Below are 17,625 nucleotides of genomic sequence, written 5' to 3'. Positions count from 1 at the left end.
TTTTTGTCTGTTCCTCTTGATACTGTAATCTTATCCATCTATCACTTAATCATGTTTCTCACCAGACCACTCTTTATCATAGCAGATGCTGTCCTTCTTCCTTTTGTTCACTGCCTCCATATCTCTTCTTCACTGCTGATTTATATATATATATATATACATTTTTTTCCAGATTTAACTACTTTTTTTTTTTCCTTTTCACCACCACACACTCTCTGTGATTTTGACAAGCAGAAATCTTGCTTCACATTTGCAAAATTTTCTGTTGACGTTAGTCTGAGTCTTGTATTTTCTCTTCCTGGGACTGTGGGACTGCACCTGCCAGGGCTATTCCTGTGACCCTTTGTGCTCCCATACCATCAACCTTAGCCTTCCATCTATCCCTCTTTTCTCTGTTGCTCCTGTAGTGGAAACCACATCTATTCTCAAGCAGAAGTTGCAGGCTATGGCAGTTATTATTATGAAGATTTTCCTCGATGTTTCTTTTCTATGTGTATTACAGAAAGAAAACCAAACTGTTGGGAAGGAGGAAAGGAAGAACAGAAAAATGGTGGTTTTCTGATAGATAATGAGACTGAAGTGACATCTTTTATCATTACCATGGAATATCTACACCTTAAAGGAATTGGCTGGACTAGCAAAAATAGCTTTAGCTTTTTTATGTGATTGGATTGTCTTTGGTTCTGTGTGGGTCTGACTGACATAAAACTTTCTGGGAGCAACTTATAATCTCTGGATTTGAGGGAAAGTGTGCATTTTAAATACCTATTGGAAGTCCTTTTGCTTTTTTTTTTTTTTTCTGCAGCCTACTTTTCTAATATTTTACTTTGGTAATATGGGAAGAAAACAGTAAATGAATAAATTAGAGTAAACTGGCATGGAAATATTTGAAGGGAAAATTATGTGAACCAAGACTCTGTGTGCCAGTCATTGTATACTAGCCAGAACAAGGACAAACTTTGCACTGCCCAAATTAAATGGAAATAAGTGCCCTTCATAAGTGTGAACCCCAACCCCCCCACCTCCATTAACATAAAGATGTCTGCGAGACCATTACAGTTATGTTGTGGATTATTACTGAAGCTAAACTGTTTTCATTGTAGCTCCAGTTCTTTCAAGTGAAATTTCACACATTTTTTTCAATTAGCTTTTTGTTGTTGTTGTTTTTTAATCTATTTTATACATTAGGTGGCCATAATTTCTTATTTCTGACTCCTGTGGCTGCATTTAAATGACTGTTCCATTTTTCCAGCTTAGAGTTGAACAAAATAATACATTTTCCTGTCCCCCTTCTTTAAATTCTTTCTTCTTTCTGCATTCCCGAGGTACGACCTTTGAATTTAATTTACTAGTGAAAGGAGCTTCTTTTGAAAAACTTCTTACTTTTAGGAGTATTAAATGGAACATTTATAGCTCATTATGCATTCTGAAGTAAAATTATATAACAATATAGCTGGTAGATAAAATATTGTGACAATAAGGGCCTGCTCTCTTTTCATTCTGCATGTAATATAACTGTACTTGAATAATAGATTAAAAATGTTTAAAATGTCAAGTCAGCAGCAATATCATAGTTTTAAATACACTGAAACAGAGAACTCCTCTTTACTTATGTTCCTCTATCCTCGTCTGTTAAAGATGAATTCATATTTCTACTAGTAATACTATAACTTACTGCTAAACTGGATCATTATTTTGTTACCCACCACTAATTTGGAAATACAAAAGTAGTGACATTGTTTGCATTGCTCCTGGCAATCTGTGTTACATTCTTGACAATAATTTGCCAATTTGCAACTATAAGGCATACACTTATAGTATAGTATAGTATTGTGTGCTCTACTGTTAGTGTTTTAGAGATAACAAGTGGGAATCAGGACATGTAACCTCTGTCTCCAGACCTGCCAGTGATTCATCCCGGGACTGGGGACAAACCAGGTAAAAAGAAGCCTGAGGTGCGTACTTTCCATAAAGCTGTGATTCTTTGACGGAAGGAGAATCCTGATACACGAGTATGTGTGTATAAGTACACTGTTGTATACAAAACCTGAATAAATGAGTATTAAAAATGGACACAAGTATTTTAAGAGATTGTTACAAGATGTAAGCCCTTTTCATCCTTCCTGGCTGCACAATACCTCTTTACAGCTCACAATCTTTTTACCCTCTGCCTTTTCCCCCACTCTCTACACAGTAGGTTTTGCTATTCTCACTTGGTAAAAATATTTTTCACCTTTCTTCTTAGCCATTAATTGCTTTTTACTTATTTATTCTCTCCTGCTTTTGCCCTGCTTCCATTGGCTATGATTTTTTTTGTCTTTTCTTTTATCTATTTTCTCATTCTCTTGTTCCCTACTTCCTGATTTCAGTTGTGGAGGAAAAACATAAGTTTTCTGCCAATTTTAATACATTTTTTTGGATAAGTTGGCATTCCATAACAATTTTATGAGCCTGTGAAATCATGATAAATTAGCTGTCTGTCTTATAATGCTATTGAGTCTCCTGACTTCTCTGAGGACAGATGCCATCTTTAATGTCTTTCCTGCTATCTTTATATCAAACCAGAGTAGCAAAGTGAATAAATTACTAAAGGGAAATTAGAGATAAATAAATAAATAATATTTTTAGATTTGAATTTTAAAATAGATTTGGTAAAGTGCTGAACACAGCAAGGCGGCTTCTATGAGTAGAAACTTCTCTGCAAAAGTCATGAAATGGTTCTGATGCGATCAAATATCCCCTTCCAGCAGGGATGTAGAAAGAAAAGGTAACTGTTGGCTAGTGAATGAGAGAAGAAACACAGAGAGTTGGGGTGCACATACATAGGCTGGAACAGGCAAATTAAGATGACTGGAAGGAGATCAGTTCTTTCTTCTTCATAAGAGCTGAAAGAACATTTTGTTTAAGTAATGACTTAACACTGGACTTTTATGTATAGTAGAAAAAGAAACTTTCTACTTTGTGGAATCTTTTAAATGTTTGCTAGTGAAGGCAAGAAGAAATGAAATTAGGGCTGAGTTTTGATTTGCGTTGATTTGAACTGTTCATAGGACTATGACATGAGGCTCTTTATCCCAGCCGTGCTGTATTAACAGTTTGTACCTATTCTTTATTTAAAACCTACTAGTCATGAGAGATTAGTAGTTTTTACACGCTCTTCCTCTAGATGGAACCACACTGCTGCTTCACTTGGCTGAAGTACTGTTTAACAGCTGAAGAAAATGCCGCAACATGCACTTACAACTGTGCATCTATGTTGAAGTGCACATGCCTGGCTAGGAGCATACTCTGTGGCATTAGAGGCATGATGCAAAAGAAGGAGTGCTCTTGGGTTTTGCATTGCTTCTGGAAATAAATAATTTGAAGGTAGTATTTGCAAACTTTGATCTATTATAGAGTAGTGAATATGATTATCTTTATGGGAATATTGCCCTACTTATTCTGCATCTGGCAAAATGCAGTCAGATTCTTCATGCTGTCCCTGGTCTCTGTAAACTCTATTTCGGAGTTTATAACCAGACTGTTAGCAATAACATTCACCATCTTCACATTTTATAACCCTTTCTGTTTATGGGCTTGTGCACAGAACCTGGTCTACTATACCAGGCATTGCTTCATTTGAACATCCTGCTTCATTTATTGTTTCTCTATTTCCTTTTTTTTTTTTTTACCAGTAACTGTTCTTGTTAATATAGATTCCTTTTTCTTTACTAACGTTTTTCCCATATTTTGTGATTTTTTTTTTCAGTTAGTTGCATATGCAACTTCTTTCAATGTTTGTTTTTATCTGACTTTGAAATAGTGAAGGATTTTCAACTCGTATCTTCCTAGTTGTGAATGCGAGCTAAATGTATTACATAGTATACTTTCCATGTGTTTTTTATTGAATTAATTTGGGGCCCAAGATTTTACTGAAACTGGATATTTTACTATTTCTAAGAAAAGCATTTTTGAACAAGAAGTAGCCCACTGCAGGCCATTTAAAAGATTCAGAAAATAAACTAGTTTGGTTAGTTATCTGCCTAATCAGAATTAAATGTAGTAAAAGATTACCCAAAAGAGAAGAAAAAAAAATAGTCTACTAGAGTTAATCTCATGTTTTTAGTCTTCCTGTTCTCCTGGAACATTGAAGATATTCCAAAATAGTGTGGCCCCACATAAAACCAGCACCAGTAAATAAATATAAGAATGTGGTTCTTGGGCCCCAGCAGTTAAAGAAAGGCTTAGTCATACAATTGCTTTAGGACAGTATAAATTGATTGATGTTACCCTATCTGTTTTGTGAGCCAAGAGAAATGAGGCAATGGATTATCATCCATTTCATTGAATTTCTATTACCACATAATAATATTGAAATAACAAGTGATTAAATGTTGCTACAGGCTATAGATTTGTAGAAAATAAAATACTATTTAGCAGTTATATGACTACTATTCTTGCATCTTGACTTTTCCAACTTTTGGTAAAATATATATACACACACCTGAGGAATGCCAATATTCATATATCATTATATTAGAAAAAATCATCCAAAAACGTTCAGATGTGGGGCAAGAAGTGAGTGTAGTCTAGACTGTTTGTGTGAAATAATGAACCTCTTCAAATGAAGAGAATTAGAGAAAGGATAAAGAAAAATTTGGAAAGGATGCCAAACAAGAATTCAGCAGACACTGAGAAGGAATGTCATGTACAGAAAAACTAAACGAAGAGAGGTCACATATGTGGAACCTTCTGGTATGAAAGAAATTGTTGCTATTTTTATGATTTCATTTCATTTAAGATATATGTATTATATATCTACAAGCAGTACAACAATTCAAATAATGTGGACTACTGATTTTTTTTTTACACTTTTTAGTTAAATAATATTGGCTAAAAACTGCTGGTAGTCATTAAGTATTGTCATGTTTGAAATACTGAGCCAGCTGTATGCCATGATTCATTAATCCCATCTATATTCATTTTATTAATCATTTTAAAAAATAATGCAATATTTGGCTATTTTTACTAATAGTTGACCTATACACGTGATAATGTATTTGTGTGGATTATGTATAGACTGAAATACAAACCTGAGGAGAAGACACAACATGTCATCAAATGGCAGGAGAAGGAAATAAATGTTTCCCTGAGTGAGGTAAAGAAATGCTCATTAAACCATGCAACTACATGAGATGATATCTCTGAGAAGGAGATATTTACATCTCAGAGGAAATGAAACAGCATTTATTTTAATAAGAAGAATGACCATGCAGTTCTGTAAATCAAGAGGCAATAAATTCTCGGTGACAAAGATGGAAGGGGGCTTCAATGATTGGAGTGGTTATGGGAAGCTAAGTGCTTCACCAAAAAGAAGTGCTCAGTGAGTGCTGTGGCCTGAGGGCTAAAAGATGCAGAAAGAGGAAGAGTGGAATAGAAATACAGGAAAGTCTGTGGAAGGTTTGCTGGAGAAAAAATGTATTTCTTCATTTTTGTCTTCATAAACGTTTTTAACTGTTGTCTGCTTCCAAAGTTGTAAGGAAGAATTTTTCTGTTTGTTTTTATCTTAACCTGGATTGTATTAGCTGTTGGAAAGTGCCTGAGCCAAAGCATGGGCCACTCAAGCCTATCACAAGTCAAATGTCCCAGTGTATTTACCACATATTTTGAAATGTATTCTCTTTGTCCAAAGTATCCAGATTGTGCAAGGGTAATAAGTGTGCCCCAGAAAAGCTGCTGGGCAGGAAGCGTGTCCCAGAATCAAGTAGGTCTGCAAGTCCCAGGTGCTGGTAGGAACCAAGACAGCAAAGTATGAACAGATCTTCAATGACTTTGCCACAAACCATTTTAGAACTGTTTTGCATTTTATGATCTGCGGTGATATGCTTGCCATTGCTGAGCTCCTGCCAGCCCTGGGCAAAGGAGTTACTGTGACCCTTCCTCCAGGCATTTGCAAATGTGGTGTTCAGGCCAAATATTCTCTCCTTATTTTATACTTGGTTTTGAAACTGCTTTGCATTCAAAGAGATATGGCATCATCTAATAATTTTTTATGCTAGTACTTACAGTTAAGGGGTTGACCTCAGTCATACCAACATTTTTAAGCTGGATGGAGTGATCCTTGTAAATTCAAAAGAACAATGCCAGAGCCCCGTATATTGAAACGAATGTGAAACACGAAATGAAATATCTTTTTCTTAAAAGAGAATAATTAAAAGGAGACAGAACAGAGAAGACAGAAAAACCTTTCCAGAAATAGCGATCTTTGCCTCTGGTCCAGGCTGAGGTCCCTGAGGTATGTTCTGTTCTCTGAACTCTGCAGTCACTCACGGCCAAGCACTGACCAGATTCAAAGGAAATCTCTGGCTTCATATGCAAAGCTTTGTCACAGCAACAGTTCTTATTGTGAGACTCTGTCACAGGAACACTGAACAAAAATGTTTTCTGTACCCTTTGAGAAATGGCATGATTATAGGGGAAAAAAATCTTTGCTTTTCTAGGATGCCATAAAAGTACCAGAAGAATAGGGCAGATGTTTTGCATTAAGGAAGTCATATATATTGTGGGAAAAAAATATATACTTTTAGATGGAGAATATGGATGATTGGTGATGCAAAAAAGGATTTTTTTTTTGTTTACTATTACACTGAAAAAAAATACTGTCCAAGAACAGTTCAACCAGCTGTAAATAAAGTTTTTGTAAAACTGCCAAGGTCAGAGAGACCCAAAGCAATTTACTGATAAAATGGTGGTCATGTGTTCTTTAGCCTGTGGTTTGCATTGAACTTCTATACTTCCATGCTTCAAAGTTAAAAGCATGCTAAAGAAAAACAAATTAGACTACAAAATAAAACTTGAATTTGCAGTCATTTCTTTAGAAGTTGTATTTTTTTTTTTTGTGTACCTGGCAAGTTTCTGGGGTGCTCTCCCAGTCCAAAGTTGTGTGAATTGCAAATGGATTTGAAAGTAACTTTTATGTCACTTTCACATCATGCAAAATGTGAATTTCTGGTCTAGAAGGTAAAAAGGTGTTTTATTTTTTATATAAATGATTACTTTCTTTATCCTTGATTCAATCTAGCAAATTACATAAACATTAAAAAAATAATATAAGCAATTAATTTACTCATGCATAAACTCATACCACAATTTCAATAGATTAACTTTTTCAGTTCAAATTTTAGAGATTCTTAAGTGTATTTCCTAAACTGAATATGCATAACGTGCTGTTATCATAGCATCACGCTATGTTATATAGCTTGTCCAGTTGGTAGGATTGGCCTGACACAGTGAACATTAGGACCTAGGAAAAAATGATTTGTAAGAAATTCCTTCTATCTGGAATGGAGAATTGTTTAGATTTCTTAATAAGAATTGGATGAGAAAGTAAAACATACCAGTTACTCACAACTCAGGAGGATAAGATCTCTTGCTAAGACAAGCAAGTAGACTAATTTAAGGCCTATTTGAGGGAATATAATGGAGTATTGCTTGCCAAAGCTAGATAGACAGCAAGCTGGAGAATATGTACTTGGGACTGTTTGTAGTCACAAAGCCCATTTTCTCCTTAGTTCAGTTTTAGCTTGTTCAAAGCTGGCATCTGTAACTGGCCAGCAGCAGGGACGTTGGTGTACACCAAAAGGAGTACCTAGTAAGCTGTGGGTCTCTACTGTGCAAGGCAGACCCATCTCCAAATGTACCTCACTCTTAGGTCTTGGATATTGAACCAAATATCAGAGTTCATGCAATTTATCAAAATGAAGTTTCCCAGTGTTGCTGATGTTGCCATTGTGGCTTCACTTTGCTGTGAAGGACTGAGGAGATAGTTCAGAAGAGGCCACCTGCCCCACACCTTCTACCTGCCTCCTGTTGCTCTATGTCCCAATATTACCCATGTTGCAGGCAAAGGCCAGAGTAATCTCTTCTCATCAATCAGGCTTCAAATGGAGGGGTCTCCCATGAGCTAGGGCATAGCCTAAATTTAAGATATATTGCAGCCCCAGTGTTATGTATTGTGCATATTGTTTGGTAGAGATGTTTGTGTTAAATTATGGAGTTTACAAGAATCTGTCCTGTTTTTTCTTTACCTTTCTATTTTCCAGGGGTGGTTGGTCCTACTTACTGTCATTTCAGCTCAGGAGTCTGCACTCTGTGACGCCATGCACAACCCAACAGTCCTGTTAGCAGGACAGACAAATTGCTGAACATTGCTCTATCACATGCTAGTCCTGATTGTTTTCATCCATCAAAACCCAAGACACGCTCTTGAGCTAGCTCTGCTAGCAGGATATTTATTTCAGTGCATGAAAGATGATGCAATTTGTGGCCTTTTTCCAGTACAATACTTCGGATTATATTGGATTGTGTTTGGCAGCTCAGGAGTATAATATATGTATGTAATATATAAATATTACGTGGACAAACTGAACTTTATTTAGTTACCTTTTTTTTTCCCTTTCCCTTTCCTCAGTTTTGCCTCTTCTCTTCAGAGCCTTTCTTGTTGACTTCAGTTACAACTATGCTTTTAACCAGCACTAGATGTTTTCCCTCAATCTTTTCAGGACTGGTTGCTCATACTACACTTCCTGTTTTCCCTGCCTGTAGATGCTTAAATATGAGAAGCAGAGATACAGACCCATCATATCATTTCGTTTATAGCAAGTACAAATAAGGATGAGTAAAGATGAGGTTAAAAAAGGAAAGATACAAGCCAGTATCATGCTTAACACACAGATGCCAAATGCTGTCATCTTTAAGAGCATGTTTCAGAGTGTTTTTGTTTTTAAATTCTTGCCTCATAGTATGTTGCTTGTCCCTGAGGAGAAATATAACATGGTTGAACAGATTCTGATTTATACAGGCTTTTCACTGATAATTTCATTGATTTAAATACAGCACTGTGTTTAAAATGAAACTCTTTCTCAAAGATTTGCACAGTTCAAGTAGTGATTTTGAGTATTTCTAAGCTTCATTGCCCAATTTTAGCAATTTGGGTTTGAGATATTTTACAAAGTTGTGCAATAACAGCAGAGAAGAAAATCCTACCAGTGGCAGAAGGCTTGAATTCATCTATGCTATCTACTGATATATATATATATATATATATACATATATATCAGTATATATAACAAAAGTTAAACGTTGAATAATTCAGTATCCAGTCCTTTAAAACTTGGGATGTGTTTAAAGGTTTTATAATCTTGGTTATTGCTGTAGTCTAGGTTATTTGGCTTTTCAGTCAGTGAAATTTCAATCAATACAAGACATGGCCAGAGGACAACAATATCAGCGGAGGGTGTATTTAATAGTGTTAGAAATAAAGCCAAAGTTAAAATACTTTCATGGCTTTGCTTATGTGTGTACAATGTTCCTGTTGTTGTATTATATAAAATATTACAAATGAATCGGCTTAGCTTCTATTTCTTATGAGTGTGCTCTAAAGTAAATGTTGGAGTAGTCATAAGGCAAATAACAGAAAAATAAAAAGGAAAATATTCAAGGAATTATGCCTGTAAGTCATAGTAAAGGATATTGCCCTACTATTTAAATAAATGCAGTGAAAAGGATTACTTAACATAAATATACTTCATGTGAAATACATACAAAAGATACATACAGATATCTCTTGCCATACACATTGGCTCTGAAAATGCATAACTTGGAAGTTTTATAAGCATCTGGAAGAGAGCAGAGTGGAGGTGGGAAGCTGATCCATGCAGTCAGAAGTCACTCGGTAGAGGGAGGAGATGATTACCGAGATACGGAGCTGGTGGGGACAGCAGGAGGAGGAAGAGGAGTGACCACTGTCTGAGCTGCAGTATATTTCTGGCATCAGAAAGGAGAAGAGCACGTGCCTTGCCTTTTTTGAGGGCCTGCCCTATGTAAAGAATAACAAGTAGCATTTGGCAGCCCATGGCACATGTTCCTGTGTTATGCCTATGAAATCTTTACTGTAATGATTTTCACTGAGCATTGCAGTCCTGTATAACATTCATCTAATTGCTTCACAAACTTTGACGAGCAAATTTACAATACTTTTTTGCAACGTTACGTTGTTATTTCTGTTTTGTATCTGGAGAGCAGACGTTAATTCCATTGCCTGCTTAGTTTGAGGAGTCAACGTGAAATGACTCTAGCAATGTGCTCCTGTTTCAGACAGCTCTGAACTGGGGACAGTTACAGGCAGCCTCCTGAAGTATCTTGCAATCAAAATTATTCCATGCATTTATTTTTGTTTTGTTTTGTTTGTTTTCCTGCTGGTGATAGTGCTAGGAATTTTATTAAAACCTATAAATTAAAAAAAAAAAAAAAAGAAAGAAAAAAGAAAGCCACTGCATTAAAGTGTTTGGATTAGGAAGTCAGTTATTGGAAAACTGAAATATGTTAGAGCTGTATAAATATATACCGCAATACAGTATTTAAAGATCAAGAACTGCATTCTGGTTTTCCAAACATAACAGCTATATACATAATTGGATGGCTGATGCTTAGAAAAGAAAGTGTAGTTCTCTTTTTATGAGGCTACAGCCTCACTTTATTGGTGGAGCAGAAGCTTAGTGAGTGTGGGACAAGAAGAGACGATGGTTTAATGATGAACACATGCAGAGTATGTCTGTGTTTATTGTTCAGTGGAGTTCATCAGGTGAGGACCTTCTGTTTTCTGCAATGAAATTCATGTCCTTTTCAAAAAAAAAAAAAAAAAGATTCCACCACAGTTACCTACAACAGGGCTAATTTCTGGACTTTCCCGTCATGTCAACATGTGTCAACCTCTGCGCCTGTTAATTGTTATTTTTTCAAGTAGGAATTTGTAATGCACTCTAATGGCATTAAAATTAGCTGCTTTACATAAAGTTCAGTAAAGCCTTCTGTGTGAGGAAATAAATTTAGTTCATTTTACTTGAGCACGTCTGGCAAGCCATCAGCAGCTGCGGCTCTAAAATTCTGTGAACTGGGTTAATATTAAGAAGGAGGAAACTCAAATGCCAGCTGTTTTCCAGCTTGTTTGTATGGGATGAAGTTTATTTTTAATAGCAGAATATATAGGGTCAGGTCTGATCAGTCGCTTCATCTCTTTTACCAGTGACAGGGTAGCTTTGTGTTAGGTACAAATGTAAAAAGCTATATTTACATCCTCTGACTTTCAGAATGGAATAAAGTCATCAATTTCTCTGTGAAATATTTTTTTTTTCTTTAATATGTCTAGACATGGTGCAGTTGAAAGAGAACTGCTTCTAATAACTGCTTAACATCTCACTGGGAATCTTTCTTGTACTTTTAAGTGCTTCACTATGGAAAATTGCCACACTGCTGTAGGGATGTCTATCCAGCCTTTTACTTCACCAGTCCAACTATTAGAATTTGAACCTCTGGGTACTTATTGGAGGTAATGATCAAGTTTCATTTGAGCCCAAATCATTTAAAAATTAAACGTAGCTTTACAGACAGAATTCTTCCCAAGGAGGCTATTGCCCTTCTGCTGCAGGACCAGACCAAGAGCCTGGTCTGTAGGGTAACCACTGTGCCAAGGTCTGTGCATGCTGCAATGTACTTGGACACTGGGAAAAACCATGTTAGCTTTCTACTGTGTTAGTGGTGACTCACTTCACATTTTTTAATTAGCATCTAATTGAGTCTCTAACAGTTTGTTTCATTGAGGATACATGTATCATATTAAAACCACATAAACTGTAGAAATTCAACTAGGAAGTAGAAATTTATGCTTTTATGAATACACAAATGTATGTTTATAGTGTTTGTATCTGTGCAAGAATGCAATATGTAGATGCCTACTATTAGCATCTTGAGAAGCCCAGAAGCTCTGAGCTTTTTAATTTATTTGCAGGTAATTTTGTTAGGTGGAACTGAGATTACTCTGGTGACAGACTCAATTATGTTACACGACCCTATTTATGTTAATGTTTCTTCTGGTTTACGTATACTGGTTTGTGCCATTCCTTCCTTTTTCCAGGCTAAAGTGGGATTTGTACTCTTCAGGGCCTGCTCCTCCCAGAACCTGGCTGCAGACAGACTTGTCTCAGCCTAGTCCTTTATCAGATATAGTTTGCCTGTAGTGGGAATTCAGCAAAGATCACAAAACCACAGGTTCAAGCCTGCTTAAGGATGCTCCACCTTGCTCTTGCTTACATCAACCTATTAGTTTCAATGAATTGGGATTACTGGGATTATAGAGAATAACTGGAAATAATAATGAAACAAGTGTTATCAGTTTAATGTATCTGTTTGATTCTCAACCAGTGGAAAGCAAATTAGTTTCTAAAGTTATTTATCCTATGTTAAAAACTAACTTGCTGCAGAATGGCACTGAAAGTATCTCCTGTGCTTTTATCATTAACTCCTTTTGTTTGTTTTGTTTGGCTTTTTTTTATTATTATTATTATTACTTTAATGTGTTTTTTTTTTACGGTCGAAGTCACAATAAGGGGAAATAATAATTTGATATCAAAGTATATGGAAATTGTGGTATTTGCTTGTTACATATGTATAAAGAAATTTTCATGCATACAATAAATATCGTATATAAGAGAAGTTCTGCCACCATAAAAAGAGAACGTCAGTGGCAGTTTCCTACTGCTATTATTATATTATGAGACGAAACAATGCATTCATCTCATACAAGTAATTTATGTTTTACCAGAGCTCTATTCCAGTGATGTTAAGAGAGAATGCAGACGCATAGCACGTAGTTATTCATAAAATACGTACTTTTTTGTCTTTGGTGAGGAGCACATAATAGATTATAAATGTTTCAAATAAATGAATGGGTAAAAATACAGTGGTCTTCATTGGTATTGAAACAGAATCCCATGCACTTCAGCACAGGCCTCTAACAGACACAAAAGCATGGCCTAAAAAGCTTCTTATGATGAGGTGTCACCGATGAGTGAAAGGCAGCCCCAACCAGTAAGCTGTGCTAAAGTGTTCAAAATTGGCTTGTACTTCATTGTTTCCAGGCAATTTTACCTTGTAGGCTTCTATCCATGGCATTTTATGTTCGGAAAACTATCGCTTGCGCATTGCCATCTGTGGATAATCTCTCTCTCTCTTTCTCTCTCTCTGGGGAGGTTTTCATTTGGCCATCTTAATTACATTGATAGTCTAGAGAATTTTTCCAGAGGGTTTTTTACTGTTTCTGCCTTTCAGTGTTAGTTTTTAAAATTTATGGTTTCTTTCTCAAGATGAGTGATATTTACCTTTTCTGGTTGAAAAGATAAAATATTATCAGCATGGAGTACTCCTGTGGTTAGGACTGAACAAGAAGTATTTCCTCTGACTTGTTTCAGCCAGCTCTGACATGTCAGATATTTGAATGATCCTTCTCCGTGCGATGCAACAGCTTGTCCAGACAGAGGAAAATCATCACTGGGAAAGTGCATAAATCCTGAGCTTCTGTTTGTCATTGTGCATCTGTTAACTTTGTATATCATGACGGATTGGTTCATGGTCTGCTTGCAAGTGATTCTGTGGTCAGCATTAACAGCAAAGGGGATGATATGTGACTCATTTAAGAATGAATACAAGAAGAATGCTCCTTACTAGTGAAAATCAATGCCAGAGTTGTTCTAAGACTGAGCAAAGTTATTCCATATGCCACATGAGAGAACAGTTAAAGATTTTGGATAGTCTGTATCCCAGAAGGGCTGCATAGTTTATCAAAATATATATAGGTGTTCCTCTGCCTATACGTGCATCTTCAAACTATTCTACCTGATTGGGTTATGCAATTAATAGCAACAGGTTATACATGAGCTTCTGTTTTAAGATTGATCTGTATAGTTTTCACTGAAACTTTCAATTGTATGCATTTCATAAATGGTCTACTTGTTTAAAGGATGATGTGGAATGTATTAGTGAAATTTAGGGCTACAAGTTCAACCTTGAGCTTCACTGAAAGAAGCAAGTTCAACCTGCTGTTTTCTAACATTATATTTCCTGGAATGTGTATTTTCCTGTGACTTACACAATCTGTCATGATATAAGGCAGCCAACATATAGTACACCTTTTTTCAAAACTTTTCTGTAATAGACAAGATTTTCTGTATCTCAATATTTTTGAAATACTATTTTTTTTTCAAAATATAGTCAACATTCAATAGCTGTGTTCTTTGCACATATATATATATATTTAAATTGAATTACAGTTTCCTTAACTCTAGCAGAATTTCTGCTGATTGGATTATACTTCAACATATACAGTATAAAAATTATGTTCCTTTTAAAAACAAACAAAAAACTGCTGTTAAACTGCCCAATAATTCATACTGTCTTAGATAGGTGTGGTTCTGCCTCATGAACTTCTAGAGTCTACCAGCTGCTGATTTCCTAAACAGAAATCAAGGTCCTCAGATTCTCCTAGTTAAAGCTGCTGATGAGCCAGTGGTGGGTACTGTTTCAGCTCCATGAGATTGGGTGGACTTATTAAAAGAGGACGGATCCACTAAAAATGTGCATATCCCCCTTCATTCTAGCATATGTAAAACAGAACTTTGGCTAGTTACCTTCAGTATGGACAACAAATTTCTAGAAGACCATAATCATTTTGAAATCAGATGATTATCTCAACTGGAAAATAAATGTTTGTTTTTCTGTCTGCCCCAGTCAGTGTAAGCAGTTTCTAAGGCTTCTTTTAACAACAACAACAAAAAATGTTTATGCTGTTGTCTTTGAAAGGTGTTAATAATACATTAATAATCCCCCACAATGAATGAACCATTTATAAACTGAATTTGTGGAATCATGGACTCATTGCATTTATACAAGTACATTAAATAACGAGTGTAAAGTGGCAGATGTTGCTTGAGCATAATCTAGGTCTGTATCATGTGTAGATAATATTATTAAGTTAGGAAGTCCTAGAAAAATGGTATTCAGTAATGTATACTACACCTGTGTATCACATTCATGGTGTCTTTCAGCTGAACTTAAATGATTTTTTTTTTATTTCATCATCTCAGCCTCTTGTTCTGTTCGACCAACCTCCTTTTATATTTTAATTTTTGTTTTCTTCTTTTCAAGATTTCCTACCACAGTTAGGAGGCGCAGTTAGAGGTGGCACTATAATTTTATAATACGTACTACCTTTGCACTTGGTAGCCTGAATTTGTATTTAAATAACTAACTGAATATTTATATTTAAGTATAGTTCAAGCAGGTTACTTTCTCATACATTTAATGATATGCTTTGGAAAGAGCACGTTTGAATGTTAATGTTTGTGAGTTGTATAGATACCAGCAGCGAGCTTCTTCAGGCTTTACCCTGGGAAAGGATGATGCTTCTCATGCATTCAGTGCTCAGATGCCACATGTACTTTTGCATGGGATCCACGTTTGAGCAGCACTGACCAGGTACACAGAGCACTTCTGGTACGTAACACTGCTCTCTGCTATACCATGCTGTCTGGGTAATCTGTGAGAACCCAGTGAACTCTTCCATCTGGAAATGGTTTGAAACATTTCCCTATAAATTCACGCAGCTATGAAAAGCAGGATCCTTTTTTTTTTTTTTTTTTTTCTTCCTTCTGTAAAGACAGTGCAGACTGGCTTGTTTTTGCTGCACCATTTCTCTTAAAATGGACTGCTCCAAATGCTCTGATCCTGTGCGGTGAAGCATAAGTATTTTGCAAATGGTGCTGGCCCACGTGCTGAGTGAGAAGGCAGAGGTCCTCCTGTATAATCCGATTTCAATCAACTCACTCTAATCACTACTGATAGTTGCAAAATTTAGCCTGGATCTGCTCTGGTAATCTAGATTGACAGGAGGTAAAAGTAAAGGGACAGAAGGACAGAGGAACAAAGAGAAATGAGCAGGGAGGGTGATTTTTTGCTCTTGCGTTGGCTCCTGGGACGCCTGGCTGGGCACGCACATCGCCACGGTGGAGGTGCCTGCTCAGGGTGGCAGTCCCCATCCTGCACCTGGGTACCATGCTGCCCGGGGGCATGCCTTGCGTACTGACACGGGTCCTGACTTGTTTTGTTACTCGGAAGATCCTGGGGTTGTGAAATATTCAGACATAGCAGCAGTTAAACGGCACCGGCAGGCTCTTCAACATCCTCTGCTCACGCGTTGCTCCCAGCATTGGGCTTAATTCTCCTGCAAGCTCCAGAGCTGGAGCTTTAGGAAAGCTGGGTGAGTAGCCAGTACTGTGTTTTCCCGGTGTGAAAGTGAAGTGTCTGGGAGACTGAGTCCTTTTGAATTTCAGTTTTAACTTTTTCCAAGAGGAGAGCCAACTTTGGGTTTCATGGATATACAGAAATATAGCCAGCTTCTGCTGAAGACATATATTTCACAAATATCTGCTTTTTTCTGACTGGACTGTACATCAGGAAGAAAAAATGACTTTTTTTATCGTTACCTGACCACATGCTCAGTGTGCCTTTGCTATCCAGGCACAGGGACTCTGTACACGGGGGTACAAAGGCACGGGGACTACCCCTCCATCCAACTTTCCATGCTGGTGGGGCTGCTGTTGGTCATCTCAGCCTTGCATGTTGCCATGCTAAAAACACCCAAGGCTAAAAATGTGTCCTGGGTAAGTACAGAAGGATGAACAAAGTTCCCTTAATATATGTATTTCTTTATATACTTGTGGAAAAGTACGCTTCTCTCTCAAAACATAAACTTAAATAGACTGTGGTAGATGGTAGATTAAAAAGTGATGAGTGATTAAATACCATAATTATTTCATTTATTTCTAAGAATTAAGAGTAATAAAAATACATAAATTGGAACATTGATATTTTGAAGGATCTATCTTTGGAAAAATTTAAAATGGTAGGCTTTCAACTTGCTTGCTTTTGATGTATAATTTTCATCTCTGCTAGTAAAGGATTTGTGCTACTTACTTCTAAATCAATTGCAAAACCAGCGTGGCTTTCAGGATACAAGGTCAAGGCCTAAGAGTAAGGTTTAAAGACTTTTTTGGAGGGATTAATGATTTTAGTTATGTCTTAATTTCTATTTTTATATATTTCAATGGTTTGTGGCTGTGGACATTCTCGTATGTAATATGATACAGATCTTTAAATGCTATTGAAAAAGCCCTAGGAGTTGTTTCCAAATGATCGATATGTCGTAATAAGTTGTAACACACAGTGGGATAAAGCAGACTGCGTTCCGTATATTTTTGTTGATTTTCTTCATCTTTTCTAAGAAAGTACATTGCTGTTTCGTCCTTGTGCATTATTTCTGTGTCAGATAGCCAGATTCCCTGCTGGGGAATAAAGTAACACATGAAATATAATTCCAGAGTAAGTAACAGTGGCCTTTCCTAACCCCATTGCATACGATTATATAATGCTATCAGAGTACAGCCTGCTGGACCCAACCAGCAGAATATCAAACTGTGGCTCCATGCAGAAAGCTGGACACATGGACAGCTGCTCAGTGGATGGCTTTAGGGCTTCTCCCGTGAGCGTACCGAGTCTCAAATCTTGCCTCAATAGTGTTGCCTGTAACTATATTACCTTGTCCAGAGAGTAGGGGTTATTCAAGAATAAAAGGACATATCTGCCAGGTACAGTGTTACAGATATCTTCTCCCTGCTCAGTGATTAGAATCTGTCATAATGTGTTAAGTCTCAGACAACTTAGAAATATGTGTCCCCATGATGTATTTAATCATAGTTG

The 17,625-nt window shown here is 36.6% G+C and overlaps 1 protein-coding gene across 8 annotated transcripts in view; it reads left to right on the top strand.

Annotated features, from left to right (window-relative positions):
* CACNB2 (calcium voltage-gated channel auxiliary subunit beta 2) overlaps nt 1-17,625 on the top strand; it is a 243,719-nt gene that overhangs the window by 74,664 nt on the left and 151,430 nt on the right. The window contains exon 1 of one of the 8 annotated variants that reach the window (XM_066991644.1): nt 15,540-16,529. The exons of the other annotated variants lie outside the window; for them this stretch is intronic. Coding sequence (XP_066847745.1) covers nt 16,449-16,529 — 81 coding nt within the window. The 5' untranslated portion in view covers nt 15,540-16,448. Of the gene's footprint in view, nt 1-15,539; nt 16,530-17,625 lie in introns of those variants that run through there. 8 annotated transcript variants of the gene reach the window in all.

Source organism: Anser cygnoides, chromosome 2, assembly GCF_040182565.1.
Source record: "Anser cygnoides isolate HZ-2024a breed goose chromosome 2, Taihu_goose_T2T_genome, whole genome shotgun sequence".
Taxonomy (NCBI): Eukaryota; Metazoa; Chordata; class Aves; order Anseriformes; family Anatidae; genus Anser; species Anser cygnoides.
This window is presented reverse-complemented; position numbering and strand designations above follow the sequence as displayed.